The sequence below is a fragment of the Erinaceus europaeus genome, chromosome 20 (assembly GCF_950295315.1).
Source record: "Erinaceus europaeus chromosome 20, mEriEur2.1, whole genome shotgun sequence".
In the NCBI taxonomy this organism is placed as follows: domain Eukaryota; kingdom Metazoa; phylum Chordata; class Mammalia; order Eulipotyphla; family Erinaceidae; genus Erinaceus; species Erinaceus europaeus.
In genome coordinates this window covers 27,631,992-27,657,535 of record NC_080181.1, presented here as the reverse complement: position 1 = coordinate 27,657,535, position 25,544 = coordinate 27,631,992, and the positions used below count along the sequence as shown (strand labels likewise).

Genomic DNA, 25,544 nt, shown 5'->3' with positions numbered 1-25,544 from the left:
CCTCAGTTTTCACAGTGTCACAGCAGATGTTGACTTGGCTAGCTGGGTAGGCAAGGAGACAAGGTGGGTAGCCTAAGCTTGAAAGGAAAATAGCCTCTCTCTCTCTCTCTCTCCTCCCACTTACTTAGACTCTAGGACTTAGTAGGTGGTGTCAGATAGAAAATTGCAACCAGATCAGACCACATCCCCACAACTATTGCAATTTCATCCAGACAAGGACAGAGATTTTTCCTCTCATTACAAAAAGGTCTATAGAGTTTCCACAATGGATCTAGGTGCTGGAGACTCAGAAGAAAGCAAGACAGGCTGCTTTCCTGGAGTATGTCTTCTAGTAGCGGAGGAGACAGGCAATAACAGAAGGTAAGTAGGTAAATGAACAAGAAGAGGTGGCCTGGCAGTGAGAGGGAGAGGCTGCAGCAGCGTGAACTGGCAGAACTACTGAGGTCACAGGAGCTACCTTACAGTGGTTGCTGAAAGGAGCCTCGGAGGAGGTGACGTCGGAGCAGAGGTGATGATGCAGCTGAGTCTTGTGTCCAGAAGAAGCAGCCAGAGGAATAGCAGAGCAAGGCAGTCCCCGAGCAGGGCACAGCTGATGTGAAGTCCCTGTGTGGCTGATGGAGCCGGGGCTGTGCATGGGGTGGGCTACAAGCAGCACTTGGCTTATATAGGCCCCAGAGGCCAGAGCAAAAAGGGAAGCCAACAGGAGCTTAAGCAAGGCAGCAACTTGATCTGAGCTATAGGCTTAATCCTCATTCCACAAAGGGAAAAGAGGGAGACACAACCCAGGGATCACCAAGCTGGCAATGTCTGCAGCCTCAGGAAGGAATTAGAGAGGCCAGGACAAAGGCAGTGGTGGCAGCAATGGAAATGGAGAGAAGAAGGCAGACAGATAGGCTTTGAGTGATGGGGAGAGGAGACAGAGAGAGGATAAAGAGAGGGAGAGGGAGAGGGGGAGGGGGAGGGGGAGGGGAAAGGGGAGGGGAGAGAGAGAGAAGACATTGCTTGCTGATGGGTTGGACATGGGGTTGAGGGAGAGAAGAGAATCAGAGTTAATCATGGTTTTCTTTTGCTGAGTGGGTGGATGTGAGCTGAGGAAGACCTGTGTTCAGCAAAATCAGTATTTAACAGCTTGTGTTTGGTGCTAAGAAGGGAAGGAAGAGGGTGCCAGGGAAGTTATCTTCCAGGAGAATTTCAACCCAAGAATGTCAGACCCCCATCATTCAGAGTGGAGGTGCAACCCTGTGGCCTGGACTTCCGGGAAGGGCTTAGGGGAAGAGGGCCTGTGCTCCATCTGCCTCTGGGCTGAGATTGGTCCCCCTCACTGGGTCTGGATTGGGCTGGCACTGACTCAGTGGTCAAGTTCAAATTGCTTGCATGTGCTGCAGGGGGAGTGCAAGAGCCCTGAGGTAGGTAGTGCAGGGGAGAGACCAGACCCTGGAGGGAATTTCTGCCTAGGAAATTCAACTGGTCTGGCACAACTGGGTCTCTGTGATCTAATCAAATCTCACCAATTTCTGGGCGATCTTTTTCTTTGTGATCCGCAGCCTTTGAGTTCCCTTTGTTAATATCTCCTGAGCAGTCAGATAAACAAAACTTTCCCCATAGGGCTTTCACATGTCCCCTTTAAAGCAACCTGGGGTCCTTAGTTGTCCCTGTCCCCAAGGTTCTGATGGGGAACATTTCTGTTGAGTTGGGAGAACTGGGGAAGGGAAATGGAAGAATACCCTCCAGGCCCTGGCCTCTCCCCTGCACTACCTACCTCAGGGCTCTTGCACTTCCCCTGCAGCACATGAAGGCAAATTGGACTTAACCACTGAGTCAGTGCCAGCCTGATCCAGACCCAGGTGTTAATGATGCTGCAAATAGCCTGAAGTTACTTCTCCATCAGGGCTCACCTGCTGGCTAAGCAAGGTAGGAAGCTGGCTTTGTGCTGCATCCTCTGCTAGGGTCCCTGCCACTGAATGCCAGTAGGCGTTGCTTATCAGTGAGCAGAGTTGGAAAACAAGCGTGTTTATGGGGGATATTGGTTCCAGAGAAGCAATGTAATTTGCCTTGTTGACAAGCAGGAGTGATATCTCCCCCCCTTCTCTCTCTCACTCCTTTTCCCTCTCCTCTCTCTCTTCCCCTCTTCTCTCTCTCTGTATATAAGAAAGGAAGAGAGAGACACCAGGAGCCTTATGATTAAGCTGCTTCACCATTCCTGGTCTGCTTTTAAAAATGTATTTCATTGGGGGCTGGGCAGTAGTGCAGCAGGTTAAGTGCACATGGCACAAAGCCCAATGACCGGCGTAAGGACCCTCATTCAAGACCCCGGCTCCCCACTTGCAGGGGGTCGCTTCACAAGCAGTGAAGCAGATCTGCAGGTGTCTTTCTTTCTCTCCCCCTCTCTGTCTTTCCCTCCTCTCTTGATTTCTCTCTGTCCTATCCAACAACAACAGTAATAACAACCACAATAACAACGGCAACAAAATGGCCTCCGGGAGCAGTGGATTCATAGTGCAGGCACTGAGCCCTGGCAATAACCCTGGATATATATATATATATATATATATATATATATATATATATATATAATTTTATTTACTGGATAGAGGCAGAGAAATTAAGAGGGAAGGGGGAAATAGAGAGGTATTTATAGAGAAACATCTGCAACATTGCTTCACTACTTGCCAAGTTTTTCCCCTCTATATAGGGATCCAGGGCTTGAACACTGGTCCTTGCACCATTGTAAGACATACTCTCAATCAGGTGTAGCACTGTCTGGGTTTCTTTTATCATTGTTTGCCATTCTCTCAGACAGGTGATATCAATAGGTAGATACATATACTAGGTAGATAGGGAGGAGAGGAAGAGAAACCACAGAATCAGAGCTTCCTTCAAAGCCAGGAGACCTTGCATGGGCTTAATAAACCAGCCTCATGTTTACGGACAGGCATGTGTCCTACCTGGCAAGCGAGCTCCCTGGCCTGAGGATTGGAGTTTATTTATTTTATTTTTTAAAGCATTCCCTTGACAGGGTTTTTCTTAAAAAGTATTTTTCTCTCTTTATTATTGGGTAGAGACAGAGAGAAATTGAGAGGGAAGGGGGGGGGAGATACAGAGGGAAAGAGACAGAGAGACACCTGTAGCCCTGCTTCACAAGTTGTGGAACTTACCCCCTGTAGGTGGGACACAGGGGCTTGAACCTGGGTCCACGCGCACTGTAACATGTATGTGCTTAACCCAGTGTGCCACCATGTAACCGCGGGAGGGGAATTTAAATCAAGGTCTCCGTCACATGATAGTTTACTCATTTCCTGCCTTGGAGACACCTGGTGAACCCCATATACCGGCCATCTGCAGTAATGTTCTCTGTCTCAGTGCTGTCTACAGCTAGAAACACCTCTCCCCACCCAGCACCCAGCACCCAGAGCTGGCATCTTATTTAGTGTCAAGTCCACTTGTTCATCTCTTTTATAATTCCTGGTCATTTTCCTTTCATCCTTTTCTCCAGATGGTGCATGTAGCCCCTTGTGGCTTAGGGAGCTTCTGCAAGATGAACTTGCCAGAACTCCAGGGGTGTGAGGAGACAGTCTTGGCTGAAAATGGCCACAGCTACTGGGGGGTGTGGTTGGGGTGCAGAAGGACAAAACAAGTGAACCCTGAATCATCAGCTTTGGTGAGAAGGAAGTTAATCTAGTTCTGGGCTGAGCAGTAAGACAGACACATAAAAAAAAAAGTCAGAAGAAAGTGAACATAAATAATTCATAAAATTCATAACGAGCCCCAGGGTCTTTGTTGTTTGTTAAATTTCCTGAGTGAAGTTCCCTTCAGTTTTTTTCCCTAAAAGTTATTTATTAACACAAGTGAACTAGAGATATATAAGAAGGGAGGGGCAGAGAGAGAGAGAGAGAGAGAGAGCACTCTGGCATATCATGTGATGGTAGGGATTGAACTCAGGATCTCATGTATATAAGTCTGGCAAGCTACCCCCTTGAGCCAGTGCTTGCTCTGTTTTTTTGTTTTTAATTTATGAGAAAGATAGGAGGAGAGAGGAAGAACCAGACATCACTCTGGCACATGTGCTGCCGGGAATCGAACTTGGGACCTCATGCTTGAGAGTCCAAAACTTTATCACTGCGCCACCTCCTGTACCACAGTGCTTATTCTATTTGATGCTTAGTTGAAGACAACAGGAAATTAGTTCCGCAGAGACACAGATAGCAGCTCAGTCATGCGTCACCTGCAGAAGAGTGAGTGTCCAAGTTGCACTTGGGAGCACATGTTTTTCAAGGCAGAAAACTCCAGGGCACCTGCCCAGCCACCCTTTCTCCCCAGGCAGACCAGCTGTCTTTTTTTTTTTTTTGTAGGATAATGTTCATATGGGACAGGCTCTGTTCTTTAGTTTCTTCCCTCTCAAACCATCACCCATCACTGATTTATGTCATTTAGCAAGTTGCAGCTTTGGTCCTGTGGGATGACATCAGACAGCTCATTATGGTCTATGCTCATCTAGATGCAGAGGTACCTGAAGGAGGCATCTGGAAACACACAGTGGCCTGACCATCCCCCCTTTTTTTTGGTCATCCCTTCTTGTTCTTGATAGAAGCCTTAGTTCTGGAAGCAAAGATAGCTAGCCTTGCCTTTGAGAAAGGGTTAGCGGGGCCAGGAAGTGGTGTACCTGATTAAATGCACACATTATAGTGTACAGTGACCCAGGTTCAAGCCCTTGGCCCCCACCTGTAGGGGAAAAGCTTCATGAGTGATGAAGTAGGGCTGCAGTTGTCTCTCTGTCTTTTTCCTTTTCTGTCTCACCCTACCCTCTCAATTTCTGTCTCTATCCAATAATAAATAAATCATAATATTTAAAATAAAAAAGGAGAAAGGGCTAGTCTTGGGGCGCACACAGTGGGTGGTTTTCTGCTACTCCCCTGAGGGGCCTGAGCAAGGGTTCCACCCAGCTGTCACTCAAGAAAGCAGCAGGCCTATCTCACTCAGGCTTCCTGTCCCTGTCTTCTCTCCTGGATGTGTGTGGGGTAGTAGGAATGAAAAATAAGGAGAAAGTTGAGGCAAGGAGAAGGGTTATATTAATGTTTTATTTGTGCAGCCTGGTTCTTGACACATGACTTCACTGCTCTCTGGGCACTTCTTCATTCAGATAGACAAAGAGACGGAGGGATACTACAATACCAGAGCTTCCCCCAGTCCCGTGGGACCTCTCATGTGGTTCCATTAATTCACCAGTCGGTGAGCAGTTGGCTGCTTCCACTTTGGGGCTATTCTGAAACCTGCAGCTTATAAACTGCTGAGGACAAGTTTTTGTGTGTGTATGTGTGTGGGGGGGACACTCATTCGCCATCTAGTCCCCATAATGGCTCACAGGCACTTAGATCACTATTCACTGGGAAACCCCATAGCTCAGAGAGCTGAGGTGAGGGTTGTGAGGCAGCTAAGTTCTCGTGGGTTGGGCTACATTGTGATGGAAGGGCAAGTCCAGTGGAATTTCCCTTCACCTTTTCCAGATCGTTCTGCACAGCCCTGAGTAAGAAGAGCAGAGAAAGGAATGAGAGGAAGTACGTCAGCTGCTCTGCCCTAGATTCCACTGGGCTCACCTGTGAGGTAGCTCTTGGAATGGTCCTATGTCTGCCCTGCCCAGGGAGGACTCTGATATCAGGGGGCATGTGTGCCTTCTCCCACTCACCCTCATTCAGTGGCTGGATCAAGACTTGGACAAGAGCCACTCAAGACATTGTGGGTGAGGGCTGAGGAGATAGCATAATGGTTCTGCAAAAGACTTTCATGCCTGAGGTTCTGAAGTCCCAGGTTCAATCCCCAGCACCACCATAAATCAGAGCTGAGCAGTGCTTTGGTCTCTGTCTCTTTCTTTCTTATCTCTCTCACTAAAATAAATAAATAAGACTGGGGGAACAACATAATGGTTACGCAAAATATTCTTATACCTGAGGTTTTGAGGTTCTAGGCTCAATCCCCAACACACCACCATAAGGCAGAGCTGAGCAGAGACAGCTCTTTATCTATCTATCTATCTATCTTTCTATCTTTCTATCTTTCTATCTATCTATCTATCTATCTATCTATCTATCTATCTATCTATCTGCATCTCTCTTTCAACAGAATAAATTAACACAATATTTAAGGAAAAAAAAAACATTGAGGGGCCAGAAAGTGGCACAATTGTTTAAGCGCACACATTACAGTGCACAAGGACCCAGGTTCCAGCCCCTGGTCCCCACATGCTAGGGGAAAGCTTCATGAGTGGTGAAGCAGGGCTATAGGTGTCTCTCTGTCTCCTTCTCTCTCTGTCTCCCTCTCCCCTCTCAATTTCTCTGTCTCTATCCAATAATAAATGTATGTATATATATTTGAAAAAGTAAAGAAATATTGGAAGATGGTCGAAGAGCAGCTCATGAGCCTTGTGAACAGCTGCCAGGTGTGGGGGAGTTTGTTTTGAGACAGCTCCCTTGGGTGGCTCAACATGGTGATAGGAAGTGCCTCCCCGCCCCAGGGAGGAACCCAGCCTGGATACAAGGACAGCTCTCTGGCGTGGAACAGCAGGGTCACTGAGGCTGCCCCCAGGGCTTTCCCAGAAAGCACTTGGACACGGGAGGGCAGGTGACGTGCCGCCCCATTAATGTCAGTCGGAAAGGCTGGGCAGAGCCCGAGCCAAACCTGGTAATCATTGACCTTCAGGAGGTCTCCAGGGCAGTGCAATGGAATCAACAGGAATGCTGGCTCTCCAGCAAATCCATGGCTCTCTGGTTTCTCCTAGAGTCATGCCCTTGCCATCACCTTTCTGGGGAGCTCTATGCATTTGCAGCCTGGACACTGGTGCAGAAAAGCCCAGAGTGAAAACCAGCACAGACAGTGGCATGACTGGGTCTTTCTTTCACTGTGTGACAGGCATGTCTGCTAATAGGGTCATCACTTTTCCTCTCCAAGTGTCCTCTAAGCTCTTTATATCCATCTGAGGGATAGCTGTGACTGTCCCTGTTTCTGTTCATTCATTCATTCATTCATTCATTCATTCATTCTGAGAGAGGGAGAGAGTCAGAGCATCACTCTGGCCTATGTAGTTCCAGGGATTGAACTCAGGACATTGCATATGCAGGTCTGCTTCTTTGTCTGCTGAGCCACCTTCCCTGCCAACTCTCTGCATTTTCGTGATGGGAAAGTGGATACAGTGGAAGCTCATGCTGTGCCTGGTGTTAGGTCACAGCTAGTAAATGACAGGCTCCCCATTCAAGTTCCACAAATTTGCAAAGCTGGCCTGATGGGTGTAGTCACAGGGAACCTTCAAGGTGGAGCTAGAATATGGAGCTAGAAGGAATCCAGAACACCCCTCCAAATTCTGGAGCCTGGCTTTTTGTACCTTCTGCTCTGTAGACCTATCAAAGCTGGGGCATGGGGGCAAGAGGATACAGCACCCTGAGTGCTAGCTCCCCAACCCCCATTCTCCAGGCTTTAGTTGAATGAGTCATCTACTTCATACATTGTCAGGATTTAGAACCTTACAGCTTTTCTTAAAAACAAAATCTACTTTCTTGGTGCAGACACACAGTAGTATTTAAACTCTCCAGTTAATGCCAACTTCATTTGTTTTGGGGAGTGGAAAGACTGAGTTGTAATAATCCCAACCCAAACCACAGGGAGCTAGAAGGGTCAGACCAATAACAGGGTCTCTGCTCACATAATAAATAGGACATTGAGTAAACATTTTGATTCTTTTATTAAGCCCTAGTGTCATTTGAGGTGGGTGGCTCATGAGAAGAGGTTTAAAATAGTTTTATTATAGATTTGTCTGGCTTTTGGAAAAGCAATCCCTCCCAACAAAAACATACAAGATAAACAGTGAGAAGATTATTTTATTTGAAAAATCATTCTTCACTTTCTAAAATAATTCAGCAAAAGACTCCTTTACATAGCTAATGCACTTAGGTATGTATAGTGTGCCCTACCGTGTGAGACTTCTGTTCACATACCTTCTTTTGAGGACACCATTTATTGATTTCAATATAAGATTATTTATCTAGACATGCACCATGATATTTTCATTGCATGGACTTCTTTTTTTCTAAACCTTTCTTTATCTTTTAAAATATCCTTTATTCTCCCTTTCTTTTTTCTTTCTTTCTTTCCCCCTTCCTTCCTTCCTTCCATCCTCTATCTCCCTTTCTTTCTTTCTTTCTTTCTTTCTTTCTTTCTTTCTTTCATGAGCCACCCACCTCAAATGACACTAGGGCTTAATAAAAGAATTGAAATGTTTATTCAATGTCCTATTTATTATGTGAGCAGAGACCCTGTTATTGGTCTGACCCTTCTAGCTCCCTGTGGTCTTTCTTTCTCTCTCTCTTTCTTTCTTTCTTTCTTTCTTTCTTTCTTTCTTTCTTTCTCTTTTTCCTAGATAGAGACAGAGAAATTGAGAGAGGAGAGGGAGATAGAGAAGGAAAGAAAAAGGGATCTACAGCACTGCTTCACTGCTCACAAAATTTCCTCCCTGTAGGTGGGGACGGACGGCTTGTGCCTGGGTCCTTGTGCACTGTGACGTGCGCTCAGTTGGGTGTGCTACAGTCCAGGCCCTGGATGTCTTTTGAATGGTAATCAGGATGAGGAAGTTATGAGGTGTCGTATGCTTTACATTGGTTTGTTCTAGCCCTCCCCCGCCAAGAGAATTGGATCAGTCCAGTTAATTTCGCGGCCAGCTTGGCCCCGCCTCAAGGAACCCCGCCAGGGTTCCAGAGTTCCAGAGTAAGAGAGGGTTCCTGAGTTCGAGAGTAAGAGAGAGTGCTTGTGCCGCCGCAAAGAGACAGCAGAGTTCTGTTTGGTGGTTAGTTTGTCTTAGTTTATGAATCGTTGTTCCTGAATAAAGAAATACAGCTTCCCTGCCCAGCCGTTGTCTCCGCGTCTCTGTTACCCGCCTGTGAAGCTAGCCCGGCCAGCAAGAGCCTCCGAAATTTTAACAACAATGAGGCAAATAAAGCTTATGGATAAATGTCTTCAGTCAATTTCCAGGCATCAGAGACAAGAAGTCACGTACTAAGACAGTAATGCTCTACAAATCTAGGTCAAGTGTAAGGTTGAAACCTGAGAACTAGAATTATCCTCAGATTCTACTGGCTGTAGAAACAACCCCTCTACCTTTTTCTGCTTTGAGGGTTCCATCTGCTCCTGGAGCAGGCAGATTGAAACTATGCCCAGGATTACTATGTATAGGCTGATGTATAGGACTACTATGTATAGGCTGATTCTCTCTCTAGAAAGTAACCATGTGTGTTTTGTCCTACTAGGTGTCTTCCCCCCTGTGCTTCAATCCCACTCCAAGTCCTGACAAAGGCTACTTGGTCGACTCCAAGCTCAGGAGAGGGGCTTCCAGACCCAGTGGCTTCTGTTGCCTCTACATTCATACATGAAGCTCTGAAAATCATTCTCTCTGCAGACAGGCAAGTGGCTTGATGCTTATTTACTTCTCAGTAAATGCGCCCATGGAATCCCCAGGTTCTGAGAGCGGTGTCTTGGCTATGCAGGAGGGTCTCAAGGACAAATAGGCAAAGCCTCCATAAGCCAACCTGCTCCCCTTTCTAAGCTACAAGACCAAGTCCCACTGTTTGCGAATTAGCACTAGGCCCTGTCACCCTCCACACAGCCCCTTTGGAAAAGCAAATCCTCAGGGCTGAGTGGCGGTGCATCTGGCTAAGTGCACGTTACAATGCTTAAGGTTTGAGTCCCTGGTCCGTACCAGCAGGGGGGAAGCTTTGCAAGTGGTGAAGCAGTGCTGTAGGTGTCTTGTCTCTCTCCCTTTCTATCTCCCCCTTCCCTCTCAGTTTCTGGCTGTCTCTATGCAATAAACAAAGATAAAAAATATTTTTAAAAAGACAGAAAAAAGAAAAGCAAATCCTCTGAGTCATTCATGACCACTTGACATCAATTTAGTGAGTTTCTCCTCTGTGCCTGGCACAGGGCTAGGTGGGTGCTGGGGGTGCAACAAGGGAAGAGAGAGATGGGGTCACTGCTGACCAGCATAAGAGTCAATGTAAGTAATGAAATTACTGTGAAACTACAAGTAGCAAGTAAAGCACACACTCATATCCTAAGGGGGTGGGAAGGACCTGCATTAAATAGATCCAGGGGAAGTTGGGAATGCCTTTGTCTTTGAGAATTTGGTGGTTAAGTTGCTTTTTTGAGAATTGACTTTAAAATTGAGATCAAGAAATGGGCCAGGGTGATGAAGAGAAGGGGGGCGGGGGAGGAGGGCAGGGAGTATTCCCAATATGAGGGGAATGGCACGAGGGAGGGTGGGGGAGAAGCCTCAGAAAGATGATTTGCCCATTTCTATGTGAAATAGAGACAGGAGGCAGGCTGGGCCTCAAATAGGAGTTTTCTTGTCTTGGTAACTCTGGCCTCGGTCATCCCAGGCATGATACCTGGCTCCCTCTAAATGCTTCTTTAACTTCTTTGAGTTGCAGTTCTCTTCCTCCCAGGGCTAACACAACAATTAAATGTGATAATGTGCACAGGGGACTCCTTTGTGTTTGGGTCGCGCAGCAGACTGTCCAAGGCTCAGAATTTTAAACCTCCAGAGGACACCACTCGCACTGAGCTCTAGACGGCGCTATTCGCACAGAGTGCTCTCTGGGAGCTGAGAGCAGGAGGCTGAAGCCTTCTACTGCCCCTTAATTGCCCTCTCACGGGTTTAAAGAGTTTCCTGTGCCCTGGTCTTTCTCTTCATTCTGTGCTATGCTTCTTGGTTCATTCCTCGGTCTACACAGTTCACAGTAGCTTACTCAGCCCACTCAACTCAGCAATGCCTTCTCATGGCTAAGAGCAGGACTCCCTGCAGTCTAGAAGAGAATTCTTAGAAAATCTGCTTGGGATAAAAGCTAAGTAGGAAAGTCCAAGCACGTTTCTCCTGTTTTCTAGGGCTCTCTCCCTCCACTCCAGCCCCAGCCCCAGCCCCAGCCCCCAGAATGCTCTGCTCTGACCCAGGCAGAGATGGAGTATCCCTTTCCAGTCCTTCTCTGCACAGCAGAGATAGTTCCATAATTGTTAAGAAACCATTGTAGTAAGGGGTAAGAGAACAATATTCAAAATGCACATGGAAGAAACATCCAGCTTCCAGTGTGGTTTCCCAGCACACCACAAACACAGGCTGCCAGCATAGACTGGCCAGGGCCTGAGAACATGTTGCAGGGGTCAAACTTCCTTCATCAGACAGCCTAGAGGAGCAACGCATCCCTGGGTATTTCTTCTGGGGAACCAGTCAAGTTTCTCTGAAGAGATACAGGTCCTTGTGCTAGAGAGCATAATTATCTTAAGGTGACAGTGGTCCTGCTGAACAAGCAAATTTGGTAGAATTTAAACCTTGGATTTGGAAGCTAGGAGATGGGTCACCAGGTAGAGCAAAGGCTTTGCCCCAGCACCACATGGGAGCACCAAGACATTAGAAGAAACTCCACTAATGGTGGGGTTTGTGCAATAGTCTCCCTCCCCATCAAAAGAAAAAAGAAAGTTGAAATTTTCACCTTCTTTTGATTACTTTTTCTGTATTTAATTTTGTTATTTCATTGACTACAAAAACATACTTGTGTATATGGAAGTAGTGGGATGAAGTTGCTTTTTACCTACTGGTTTATATAATGGCTTTTGTGACCTTTTAGTCATTGTGGCTCTTACTCTCTGTGTCCTTTTGCCTTTTGGTGGCATCTATGCTTCCAGCTAGAGGCCAGGAGCAATCCTGTAGTTGGACAAGTATTTATTAATTAATTTATTCTGCCAGGGTTTGCACTGGGCCTTGGTTCTCACCTGATTTTCTTTTTCTTTGAATTCATTCTCATTCTTTCTCTTTTTATTTTAAATTAACTAGAGCACTGGTCAGCTCTGGCTTATGGTGGTGCTGGGAAGTGAACCTGGGACCTTGGAATCTCAGGTATGAAATTCTGTGGCATAACCACTATGCTATCTCCATGACTCACTAGTTGGTATTTTATTTTATTTTTAAGTGCTTGTGTTTCTTTTTCTATAATTATCTTTATTTATTTATTGGATAGAGACAGCCAGAAATTGAGAGGAGGAGGGGAGACAGAGAGGGAGAGAGACAAAGAGACACCTGCAGACCTGCTTCATCACTCGCAAAGCTTTCCCCCTGCAGGTGGGGACCGGGGGCACAAACCTGGGTCCTTTTGCACAGTAACATGTGTGCTCAACCAGGTGCACCACCACCCTGCCCCATTAGTTTGTATTTTACAAATGGTTAAAAACACACAAGAGAGCTATGGGGCAGGTGGGGGGAGGAGGGGGCAAGGTTTACTGAGAGAGGGTTAGAGAAGACAAATCTGGACTGGATTTAGGTGCTGTGGGGACGATGTAAGGTAGTAATACTTTGCTCTGAGGGTGTTGGTTTACCAGGAAGTGGCGGCAATTCTTTTTTACGCATGCCCAGAAACATTATTATCCCAAAGAAGAGCAGGCTCAAGTTATTTGGGGGGCAAAATGCAGTAAGAATGGCCACTGGTGACAGCCAGAAGAGAGGGATTTGTGATCATTTTTGTGGTTTGGACGGTGCTCATGTTTTTGTTTTTGTTTTTTGCTCTATACAAACAGGATTAAAGCAATCTTACCAGGGGTTGGGGCTCTCTGTAGGTGTTTGTGTCCAGCGGGAGAATGTGGAGACTTGGTTAGGGTGCCAGGACAGCTGCTAGTAGCACCAAGCCCAGGCTGGAGGACTGGGCTGGTTTCCTGGAAGGGCGCACACTGACACCAAGCAAATTGCCTAATTGAGCCAATCATCTGGGTCACTGCGATGGGGATAAGTAACAGAAAGGGAAACAGCGCCCTCTGCCTGCAGTGTGTGTGAAAGGGAGGGCTGGGGAACTAAGGGTTCCATGGCTGATCTGGATTCAGCTGGATTTCATCCTTCAGTAGTTCCTGATCATTTTTCATAGAAATCAGGAAGGCCGGCCGGGTGGTGGCACACGCAGCTTAGTTCACATGTTACCATGCATAAGGACCTGGGTTCAAGCCCCCGTTCCTCACCTGTGCGGGAGACGGGGGAGCCCTTGGAAAGGTTTGTTAACGCAATTGACTTTTACCTTAAAACAAAGTGCTACCTGTACATGGATTTTGGAGCTTCTTCTCCACCAATGTTACAAAAGGACTGTTAGAGAATCACTGGACTCCTGTTCTCAGGCCCCAGGATTTCCATTTTTCTACCTCTGCCTGAAGTCTTAACCACTTGGGCATGTCCTGAAGGGAGCTGACCTTGCGGATGAACCGGGAGAAGTCTGGCTCACAGGTTTTTATCTACAGAGGGACATGGTCGCCTCCGTTGCTCCATATATAAACACAGCTGTAGAGCACACGGGCGAGGACCCAGGTGCAAGTGTCCGGGCTCCACCTGTGGAGGGGAAGCTTGATGAGTGACGGAGCAGTACTGTGGGTGTCACCCATTACCCTGCCCCCAACTTTTATCAAACAGAAAAAAGAAGGGAAGAAATGGCTGCCAGGAATGGTGGAATTGTGTGGGCATGGAGCCTGGCAATAACTACGGTGGTTAATATTAAAGAGAGAGAGAGAGAGAGAGAGATGATAAAAGCCATGTATCTTTGCTCTCTTTGACATACTGCTGATGAGCCTGCTGGTGGTGGGGAGGAGGGGTGTGGTAAGCTCTTAAGAGCCTCCCCACCCCCATGCATAATGCTCACTCTCCAGCAGCTACCTGCAAAAGCATGGCCTCTAGTCGGGCGGTGGCGCAGCAGGTTAAGCGCAGGTGGCACAAAGCGTAAGGATTCCCGTTCGAGACCCCGGCTCCTCACCTGCAGGGGAGTCGCTTCACAAGCGGTGAAGCAGGTCTGCAGGTGTCTCTCTTTCTCTCCCCATCTCTGTCTTCCCCTCCTCTCTCCATTTCTCTCTGTCCTATCCAACAACAATGACGACATCAATAACAATAATAACTACAACAACAATAAAAACGACAAAGGCAACAAAAGGGAAAATAAATAAATATTTTTAAAAAGCATGGCCTCTGTGCTGGCTCTTTGAATGTCAGCAGTGAGCATAAACAGCAAGGACACCCCCTCCCCCGCCCCTAAAATGAAGGGCAGGTGTGCCTGATGTGGGTGTTACATGCAAATGCATTATTGGGAGGAAAGGGGGTTCAAGAAGAAAACATGTTTATTTCCAAGAGTCTGAAGCGCTATTCCGTGGAAGAGACTTCATACTTTGTTTTTTTTTTCCTTTCTTGCATAGAGACAGAGAGAAATTGAGAGGGAAGGGGGAGGTAGAAAGGGAGAGAGAAATAGACACCACCAGCACTGCTTCACCACTCATAAAGCTTCCTCCCCTGTAGGTGGAGACTGAGGGGCTTGAACCTGGGTTCTTGTGCATAGTAACACTTGAGCTGTACTGGGTGTACTACAGCTGACCCCAAGACTTCAGACTTTTTGAGAGTTAGAATGAGTTGTTCCTGAAGCAGAACTGGGCCACTGTTGTGTCTACCTACCACCTTCTCCTTTTGGTCTCTGACAAAAAGATCTCACATGTATAGTAAGTGTTTGCCATCTCAAAGGCTCACTGGGATCTTGAACAACTCTTTTTATTTGCTTACCCAGCTTTTTAAAAAAAAAAACGAGAGAGAGTCTGGTGGTAGCGCAGCGGGGTAAGTGCAGGTGGTGCAAAGCACAAGGACTGGCGTAAGGATCCCCGATTGAGCCCTGGCTCCCCACCTGCAGGGGAGTCACTTCACAGGTGGTGAATTAGGTCTGCAGGTGTCTATCTTTCTCTCCTCCTCTCTCTCTTCCCCTCCTCTCTCCATTTCTCTCTGTCCTATCCAACAACGACATCAATAACAACAACAATAACTAAAACAATAAAACAAGGGCAACAAAAGGGAATAAATAAATATTTTTTAAAAAGCGAGAGACAGAGAGAGAGGAGAGAGGGAAAGAAGCCAAAGTATTGTTCCAGCACCCATGAATTTCCCCTCATGCCACCCGTGGTACTCCTATATGGTGCTGGGATTTGCACCTGAAGCCTCATGCATGGTAATGCACAGAGTCTATTGGATCTTTTTTCATCTGCTCGATGCTCTTTCTTTAATTGCCTACAGTACAGTTCCAGTCAGCATGGTTACAGTTCTGATGGCAGCGCTGGCTGTCCTCAAGTCTGTGAGAAGAGGACCCATGCAAGGAAGCTCATTGCTTTTCTGCACAGACGGATTAACTGACTTTCTACTAGCTAAACAGATTCCCTCTGTCTGTGATTCTAATGCCATCTTCAGGTCTTGTGTGGATAGCACTCTCTTGTCTCTCAGGTGAGGTATCCCTGGGGCATTTCCACCAATCTCTGCCTGGCATGTGTCACACGTGTTTGGCTATGGGCCAGCATATTTGCCCTCATTTGCCACTGGAAGCTTCTTCACGGTGGCAGAGATGGCGCCCGGTAAATGATTGTTTCACTGAGCTGCACACATACTAACATCCACATGTCAGTGCTGAGCTCCATGAGATGGACCAATCGATATAGGCTCACAGACAATGAGTTTTCTGGCCCCCAACCCCTCCCCCCGAGGTGCCTTTGTGGAGGGTGGGTCTCCATCCACAGAGATTTCCTGGAAAAGATGTCCCTTTCGGTAAGGAACTCGCCAGGTTGTAACTCCTGCTTTACTGAGTTCTCTTCTCCATTTGACTGTGAGCTCCTTGAAAACAGGAGGTGACATTTATTTATCTTTTAATTGCTGCACAGTTAGACTACACCCCATGTTTAGAAATTTTACCAGAAATCCACTTTCTGGAAACAGGACTGTTGACAGACCATGAATGCTGAAGCACTGGAGGGGGAAAAATGGCAATAATGGAATGGCTTGGCTTTGCCAGGCCACTGCAGATACCCTGGTAAATATTAGTTAATGTACAACCCTTTACTTGCTATTAAGATTTACTGATTTCAACCGAAAGTAACCTAAAAAACAGGCATGTTACATAAGCTGAACACCAGTTCCAATCTTTAATCACCTAATAGTTAAAAAAGAAAAAAAAGTTCATACTGAGTTTGTCTGCAGTTAGATTCAATGTCATTGTCTCAGCAAAGCAGGATGTGAGCTGTGTATTATGGGCCTTGGTCAGAGGATGAAGTTATCCTGTATTCTTGTATTCTCTAGGCTTAAGTCTTTTCTCTCTCTCTCTCTCTCTCTCCTCTCTCAGCAAATAAATCCACAGCCTTGGATAAAACAGTTCATGTAAAAAGTACCTTCAGTAAATACCAGATTTTATAAAAATAAATCCAACAATAAAGGCCCCCCCCCCCCGCTTACATAACAGTGAGTGTTGTGAAGAGAGATTAACATGGTGTCTTATTTCTTCCTGGTATGATCTTCCTTTCATCATAGAAAAGTAGAGTTATTTATGTCTCTCTATTCACCAGAGTCTTTGCAGATACTCAGAAATCTGAGCATCTCGTTGCAGTGTGCCTCAGAAAGTAGGTGGAGGGATGGAGAGATTGACAATAGGTCACTGGCTCTGGTAAGAAGTTACTGGGCCTGACAGCACACACAGAAGGGGAGCTACAGAGTGTGGCAGCAGAGGGGAGTGGAAAGCCAGTGCATATTCCACGCCTGCTGCCCAGGAACCTTAGCAGGTGGTTTGTCGTGACGGTGTTCAAGCCAGTGAGGTATGAAAAAAATAAATAAATGAAAGAATAAAAGCATATCCAACTCAGGGCTGGTTTGAGAGCTGATAGCACTGGTTAAATGCTACCATTCCATTATGAAATTAATGTTTTCAAGCTCACACAAATCAGTGACAGGCTGGTGAGCAAAATCTAAACTCAGTGAGGCTGGGTCTAAAACAAATCAACCTGCACACAATGACCAGCTCCCAGGGCTGCTTCTTTGCTTTCTCCAACCATGGCTGCTCAGGCTGGGAGTCTGCTGAAGGCATTGGTAAGTGCAGGCCCTCTTGGGATGGTTTCTGTGGGACAGTTGGTCTCTGGTTAAGCTCTTTTGTAAGGCCAGGCACAACATAACACATTGTAAACACAGGCAGTGGAATCCAGACTTACAAAGACAGTTCAAGGGCCACCTACTATTCTGTGGAGATGCTCTTTGGCTTCAGAAGTGAAATGAATTTAAGTGAGGCCAGGGATGAATAGTAGAAAAACAAACAAACAAACTACAACCTATTTCTGGCATTGGAATGGATAGCAAAGAGAAGGTGGGTTTAGTTGATAAGGGGTGGCTTTAGAATGTATTCTTTTAAACATATTTTTAAAATTTATTGATTGATAGGTACAGAGAAATTAACAGAGTAGGGAGAGATATAAAGGAAGAGAGATAGAGAGAGAGCTGCAGCACTGTCTCATCTCTTGTGAAATTTCTGCCTACAGCAGTTGATCCGGGGCTTGAACCTTGCACCTTGCAGCTTGTAGTATGTATGCTTTACCAAATGCAGCACCACTCACCTGCCCTAGAACATATTCCTAATTGTGAGAGCCCATCTATTAAATGTGTTTAAAACAATATGAGCTTCCATGCACCAGGGGAAGAGAGATGGACCCCAGGGGATATAATCAAGGTAACACTTTGTGTGAGCAGAGGAAAGAGAGAGGCTAGGAAAAGAGAAAACTTGTTATCACTCCTGATACACCTCTCTTAGGACTGTCTCCTGACACTTCTTGGGGACTTTTGAGGTCAAAGAGACTGTGTGTGGAATGAGGGGAGGGAAGCTGGGAGTGTGTGTTTGTTTTCCTGGCAGCATTTTATTCTTTCATGTCTTTAGAGTTTGTCTTCAGTGGGGGTTTTCTCCTCACATCTTTTTTTTTTTTTTAATTGTTCTGCTTTACATCTTTTAAAAATTTTTTAAATTATCTTAATTTACTGGATGGAGACAACCAGAAATCAAGACGGTGATAGGGAAAGAGACAGAGAGACACCTGTAGCACTGCTTCACCACTTGCAAAGCTTTCCCCTTGCAATGGGCTTGAACCCAGGTCCTTGCGCATTGTAATATGTGCGCTCAACCAGGTGTGCCACCACCCGGCCCCTCCTCACCTCTTTATTTGGTGCCAGCTTCTTGTGATTTCACCTGGCTTAAGGCCAGGAGAGCAAGACTGTGGGATAGTGTTCTTGTTTAAGACCTGTCACTAAGCTGGTTTCGCTTCCTAGTTTGTACAAAAAGAAAAAAAAAGAAAGAAAAAGAAAAAGAAAAAGAAAAAAGCACCTTTGAGGGGGATTTTTGCAATCTATTTAGGGAACACATTTGCATTCCATTTTAAAATAACACGAAGACTTTGTTAGCCAGAGTGGGCACACCTTGGGGCTGTGGAGTAAATCTAACGGAGGGGGTGATGCCCTGTTTATGATCCTTTGATTTTATCAGTGTAGATGGTTAAGGACAAAAACAAACAAACAAAAAACTTTCTTCATTTTTTCTGTAAAGTGGAAGCCACAACAATGTCATCAATAAAAAAACATTGTACAGTGGGTATTTAAAGAGCTTAATTCATTCACTGGATCATGTCTATTGAATAAATAGCAATTTATTCAATAAATAGTCATTTATTCAGTATTTTTACTGAATAAATATTACACTCCCAAATACAATGCTGGCAGGAGGGACATAAGAATAAGTTGGACCTGACTCTACACTCATGGAATTATTGAATCAGAGTTCTTGGTTCTTCAGCTTGGAAGTTAGCAAAGATATATGGGTTGTGGATGATGACCATCATGTTATTCCTTGGGGAATCTTGGGAAACCATATAGAGAAGACACAATGAAACTTGTGTAATAATCTTTTAGATTTGACCAGATTGCATTATGGGAGGATGCTCTATGTAGTATTGAGGGACTGGGAGACAGCATAATGATTATGCAAAAGACTTTCATGCCTGAGGCTCCAGTGTCCCAGGTTCAGTCCTCAGCACCACCATAAGCCAGAGCTGAGCCAGACTCTAGTCTTGCTGTCTGTATCTCTTATTAAAGTAATGAGTAAATTTTAATTTACAGCTGCTGTCATAAGCATGATTGTTCCCTCTGTAATGTCTTTTCAGATTGGGGCACTGACAGAGAGGATGTTCAAACATCTTCGGAGATGGCTTGTCACTCATATTCTGGGGCACTCTCGGCAAAGAGCAAGGTTGGTCTCCAAAGATGGAAGGTGCAACATAGAGTTTGGCAATGTGGATGCACAGTCGAGGTTCATCTTCTTTGTGGACATCTGGACCACAGTGCTTGACCTCAAGTGGAGATACAAGATGACCATCTTCATCACAGCCTTCTTGGGGAGTTGGTTCCTCTTTGGTCTCCTGTGGTATGCAGTGGCCTACATTCACAAAGATCTCCCTGAGTTCCATCCATCCATCAACCACACCCCATGTGTGGAGAACATCAATGGACTGACCTCCGCTTTCCTTTTCTCTCTGGAAACGCAAGTGACCATCGGCTATGGCTTCAGGTGTGTGACAGAGCAGTGTGGCACTGCTATCTTTTTGCTCATCTTCCAGTCCATACTTGGAGTCATCATCAATTCTTTCATGTGTGGTGCCATTTTAGCCAAGATCTCCCGATCCAAAAAATGTGCCAAGACCATTACATTCAGCAAGAATGCTGTGATCAGCAAGCGAGGAGGGAAGCTTTGCCTCCTGATCCGAGTGGCCAATCTCAGGAAGAGCCTCCTCATTGGCAGCCACATCTATGGGAAACTTCTGAAGACCACAGTCACTCCCGAAGGAGAGACCATCATTTTGGACCAGACCAATATCAACTTTGTCGTTGACGCCGGGAACGAGAACTTATTCTTCATCTCCCCACTGACCATCTACCATGTCATTGATCACAACAGCCCCTTCTTCCACATGGCGGCAGAGACTCTTCCTCAGCAGGACTTTGAGCTGGTGGTGTTTTTAGATGGCACAGTGGAATCCACCAGCGCCACCTGCCAAGTCCGGACATCCTATGTTCCCGAGGAGGTGCTCTGGGGCTACCGGTTTGCTCCCATAGTATCCAAGACCAAGGAAGGAAAATACAGAGTGGATTTTCATAACTTCAGCAAGACCGTGGAAGTGGAGACCCCTCACTGTGCCATGTGTCTCTACAATGAGAAAGATGCCCGGGCCCGCATGAAGAGAGGCTATGACAACCCCAACTTCATCTTGTCAGAAGTCAATGAAACAGATGACACCAAAATGTAACCCAGAGGCTCTCCAACCTGAGCAAGGCAAAGTCTTGAAGATGTTTAATGACCAGGAGATTTTGAAGCAATCGACAATTTGGGGGGATGACAATGGACAAGGGTATACCTGACAGTCTATCAGGATAGTGCCCCCCCCCCAAAAAAAACCCCTCAGATCTGTGATTCTCCATGGTTCATAGCTCCACATGGCAACTGCACTAGAACTTTCAAATGTAGCCATATGAAACAGGGATGGCAAAGGGGTAGGTACTTACTTGGAATCTTAAATATGATTATTTGAAATCATGTATTACTAATGGGAATGATCAAAATCATCGAGTCTCATTCATAGGCCAGTGATATATATTTATTTATGTCTCCTTGGAGAAGTTATAGAATTTAAATAGAACCAAGAATAAAGCATGTTCTCATTTTTTTTGCTTCTACAGGTAGGCAAGAAGTCACTTTTATTTATGCACTGACTTTTATCAAAAGAAAAGTGGTCTCCTATATTGGGAGAGACAAACCAGTTAAAGACTATGAGAAAACACCATGCTGTTACACACAGAACACTTATGGTTCTCTCACTTTCTCAGACTCTGATGGTTAGAGCTTCCATCTTAGTCTGGACCTGCTTCTAGAACAATAAATTAAGGCCCAGTGCATGGGTTCAATGTCTCTGCTTGACCATTATGAACAGAGAACACTGAGCATAGTTCCCTTCCCAGCTCTTCCTGACACTGACCCAGGTTGGATTTGAGCCTGGTTCATTTAGACAAAGGCTAAATCTCTACATTAGAATGAAGATGGTGATGATAGTTAGCCATTTTTATTAGATGGGACAAAGGATGGTGTCGATTTCTTGATAGCCCAAGGAGACAATCAGACTTAAGGTACAATGTCAGTTTAGAAACCAAGGGACCTCTGATGCTGCCAAGGAAAAGTACTTTGTGCTTTTCCATCAGGGTTTATTTCTAGTGTAAGTGGGAAAGGGAAAGGGATGGGTGTGAGCCATGGGGAGGACCATGCTCCTTGTTCCTTTCTCTAAGAATGAATGCCATCTCTTCCTCAAGGGGACCAGCTGATTACAGAGACTGGTCTGTAGCTGAAGATGTTACTGGGGATATCTTCTTCAGCTTCCCACCTACATAATTTTGAATGTATTCTGAAAAGGATGGTACTCAAAGCTGCTGAGGAATCCAAATGCTTCCTGTGCATTGATTCATGTATTAAAGCTCTGAAACTGTGCACACAACTCTCCTAGTGTCAGCCTGTGTGTTTTCATTGTGACAAGCCAAGTGGTGACACCCTCTTGCTGAAGGTGGGTTTTCCCCCTGGGAGGGGGTTGAGGGATGACGGGAAGATGAACACAAGAAGCTGTATGTTGTCAAGATGTTCCCAAGAGGCAAAGTCCTCTGTCACAGATGCACCCCTTCCCGTGCAGCTCCATCAGGCCTCTGGTGTGAGTCTGGACACCTCGAGTGACAGCTGTGGGCAGGCTTTCCCAGGTCTGCAGCTAAGTTTATGCAGATCTGTGCCCACACCCTGTTCTTTCCGACTGTTGTCGAGTCTGGTGGGTGTTGTGTTGCCCATGTTGACAGTGGTCCTGGTAGTGAATGCAGCTGGCCCACAGGAGAGGTTACCCTGTAGCCTTCAGTGTGTTGGCATTCCAACTTAACCCACTCACTCACCTAGAGGAAATTGAGTGTCATAAATGTGAGAAAGCAAGAGCTCTCTGTTGGTCCACTGTAAGGGAGCTTTCATGATTGTGTCTTTAGAAAAACAGAGGGTTGGGGATGGCTGGTGGTGCACCTGGTTGAGCATACACATTACAGTGTAGAAGGGCCTGGGTGTGAGCCCCTGATCCCCACCTGCAGAGGGAAGTTTCCCCACCTGCAGTGGTGAAGCAGTGCTACAGATGTCTCTCTGTCACCCTCTCTGTCTCCTCTTCCCCTCTCAGTTTCCCCCTATCCTATAAAATAAATAAGTAAATACATAAATAAAAGTTTGAAAAGAAGAAAAATAAAGGGAAGGGGCACGTGCATAGTTAAAGCCATAGAGTATAGGACTTAGGAGACTAAAACCCTCAGGTTCAGTCCCCAGCACAAAATGGTCTCTTTTTCATTCTTCTCCCTCTCCTCTTCATCCTCCTCCCCCTCCTCCTTCCTCTTCCTTTCTATCTCCTCTTCTTCCTTTTCCTTCTTCTCTCTCCTCCCTCTCATAAAAATTAACTGGGGGTGCAGTGGTACACCCAGTTGAGAGTACACATTGCCATGCACAAGGACAAGGACCTAGGTTCACCCCCCACACACCCCCTGTTGTATGCTCTCCCCCTGCCAAGAAAATTGGTTCAGTCCTGCTAGTTTTCGCAGGCCCACTTGTCCTCGCCCCAAGAAACCCCCGACAGGGTTCCAGAGTTCCAGAGTTCCAGAGTGCTTGGCGCCACTGCGGTGGGGAAAGAGGCAGCAGAGTTCTGTTTGGTGATTAGTTTGTCTTAGTTTATAAATCGTTGTTCCTGAATAAAGAAATACAGCTTCCCTGCCCAGCCGTATGTCTCTGGTCATCTCTGTTACCCGCCCGTGAAGCTAGCCCGGCCTGCTGGAGCCTCCGAATTTTAACAACACCCCCCCCCCCAACTGAAGAGTCCCCTCCCCCAACAGGAGAGGATTCATGAGTGGTGAAGCAAGCCTGCAGATGTTTAGATGTCTCTCTCTTTCTCTGCCTCCAGTGAAAATCCACCACTCCTGGAGTCCTTTTTTTTTTTTTTTTTTTTTTGAGGAAGGGAGACAAAGAGAGGGAGAGAGAAAGAAGAAAGACACCTACAGACCTGCTTCACCACTTGTGAAGCGACTCCCTGCAGGTAGGAACAGGGACTCAACTGGAATCCTTGCATGGGTCCTTGCACTTACTACTATGTGCGCCTAACCAGTGTACCACTGCCCAGTCCCTCCTCCCTCCCTATCTATCTATCTATCTATCTATCTATCTATATATCTTCTCCCCTCTCAATTTCTCTATGTCCTATCAAATAGAAAAGAAAAAATGGGAAAAATGGCCCCTGGGAGCAGTAGGTTCATTGTGTTGGCACCAAGCCCCAGCAATAACGCTGGTGGCAATAAAATAATAGTAATAATAATAATAATAATAACTAGGAGAAAAATGTGTGGACTCAGAACCTCCACATCACCATGCATTCTTTCTGTTTTTTTTTTTTTTTCCTTAGCAGCATGCTTAGAGATTTCTGCAAGTAAAATGGTCATAAGTGATCCATTCCTCCCCTCTTTTATTTGGAGCTAGGGCCTCATGAATGTACAATTATATAGCTCCAGGACAACTTTTCACCGAGAAAGAAAGAGAGACTGGAACATCCTTAGTGCCATGGCACCCACAACAGTGTGGTCTCAGGGCTGAGCTGTGCACGCATGGCTAGGTACAAGCTTCACCTGGAACAACATTTGGAATCTCTGTGTTTGGCGTTTGCTTCTGTGTTATTCTGATTAGACCTGCTGACTTCCAAATATCCCTTTCTGATTAAGGCATTCTGCCACTTAGTGTTATTTTTAGTGCAAATCACTAAAGGACATCTAGCAATTACTGAAGTACTTACACCTCCAAAGTCCTGAGCATACTGGACCCCACACGCACTTTTTTTTTAATTTCTTTATTGGGGGAATTAATGTTTTACATTCAACAGTAAATACAATAGTTTGTACATGTATAACATTTCTCAGTTTTCCACATAACAATACAACCCCCACTAGGTCCTCTGTCATCCTTTTTGGACCTATATTCTCCCCCCTACCCACTCCAGAGTCTTTTACTTTGGTGCAATACACCAACTCCAGCTCAGGTTCTGGCAAATGCTAGAAGAAGAAGAAGCTCAGGTTCTACTTGTGTTTTCTCTACTGATCTTGTTTTTCAACTTCTGCCTGTGAGTGAGATCATCCCATATTCATCCTTCTGTTTCTGACTTATTTCACTTAACATGATTTCTTCAAGCTCCATCCAAGATGGGTTGAAAACGGTGAAGTCACCATTTTTAATAGCTGAGTAGTATTCCATTGTATATCTATACCACAACTTGCTCAGCCTTTCATCTGTTGTTGGACACCTGGGTTGCTTCCAGGCTTTGACTATTACAATTTGTGTTGCTATGAACATAGGTGTACACAAATATTTATGAATGGGTGCCACACATACATTTTGACAGTAGTAAGGGTTGGTTAGAATTCCAAAGCAGTCTAGTGAGAGAGAAAGTTGCCCAGGTACAGGAGTTCAGTGAGTAAAGGAAATAAATGGGAAACAGAAGGTTCCAGAAGACAAACTTTCCCATAGGCTAATAGCAATGCTCAAGGCAGCCTTTTGATTTCAAGGCAGGTGCTTGTTCCCAGAAGGAAGTAACCTCACTGGTACTGCTGTTGCTGCAACTGTAGTGTGGTTCTACTTATATACTGATCCTCTTTTATTCTTTTTGTGGATGTACTTATTTATCCATGAGAGGAAGACAGGGAGGGAGGAAGAAAGAGCAAGAGAGAACCAGACCATCCCTCTGGCATATGAGGAGCCCGAAATTGTGTGCAAATCCTGCATTCTACCACCGAGTCACCTCCCTGGTCACTGACTATTTTTCCTAACAGAGCACTGTTGAACTCTGGCTTATGGGGATACAGGGGACTAAATCTGATACTTTGTTGTCTCTGGCATGAAAGTCTTTTGCATAGCCATTGTGCATTGTGCTATTAATTTTTTTTCTATGGGGCCAGGTGGTGGCGCACCTGGTTGAGGGCACCTTACAATGTGCAAGGACCCAGATTCAAGTCCCTGTTCCCCACCTGCAGGGGGAAAGCTTTGCAAGTGGTAAAGCAGTGCTGTAGGTATCTCTCTCTCTCTCCTTCTCTCTCTCCCCCTTCCCTCTCCATTTCTGGCTGTCTCTATTTCATAAATAAATAAATAATAAAATAATTAATAATAAAAATAATGACAATAAAAATGTTGCCAGAGTTATCAATGGAGATCAATACCTGCACTACAATTCCACTGCTCCTGTCAGCCATTTTTTCCCCCCTTTCCCCCTTACTGTTATTTGATGGACAGAGAGACATTGAAAGGAGTGGTCCGGGAGGTGGCACAGTGGATAAAGCACTGAACTCTCTGGGAAGAAGGTAGACAGCATAATGGTTATGCAAAGAGACTCTCTTGCCTGAAGCTCTAAAGTCCCCAGGTTCAATCCCCTGCACCACCATAAGCCAGAGCTGAGCAGTGCTCTCGTAAAAAATTTAAAAAAATTTTAAAAAGCAAGAAAAAAAAAAGCATTGAACTCTCAAGTGTGAGGTCCCGAGTTCAATCCCCGGCAGCACATGTACCAGAGTGATGAAAGTTCTTTCTCTC

General features: G+C 45.7%; 1 protein-coding gene across 3 annotated transcripts in view; it reads left to right on the top strand.

Annotated features, from left to right (window-relative positions):
- KCNJ1 (potassium inwardly rectifying channel subfamily J member 1) overlaps positions 1-20,704 on the top strand; it is a 33,219-nt gene extending 12,515 nt beyond the window's left edge. Inside the window, exons 1-3 of one of the 3 annotated variants that reach the window (XM_060180174.1) lie at positions 5,144-5,734; positions 9,285-9,437; positions 19,036-20,704. In XM_060180174.1, coding sequence (XP_060036157.1) covers positions 19,057-20,175 — 1,119 coding nt within the window. In that variant the 5' untranslated portion in view covers positions 5,144-5,734; positions 9,285-9,437; positions 19,036-19,056 and the 3' untranslated portion in view covers positions 20,176-20,704. Of the gene's footprint in view, positions 1-5,143; positions 5,735-9,284; positions 9,438-16,699; positions 16,928-19,035 lie in introns of those variants that run through there. The other 2 variants (XM_016184988.2, XM_007539488.3) reach the window with 2 other exon arrangements.
- The last annotated feature ends 4,840 nt before the right edge of the window (positions 20,705-25,544 follow it).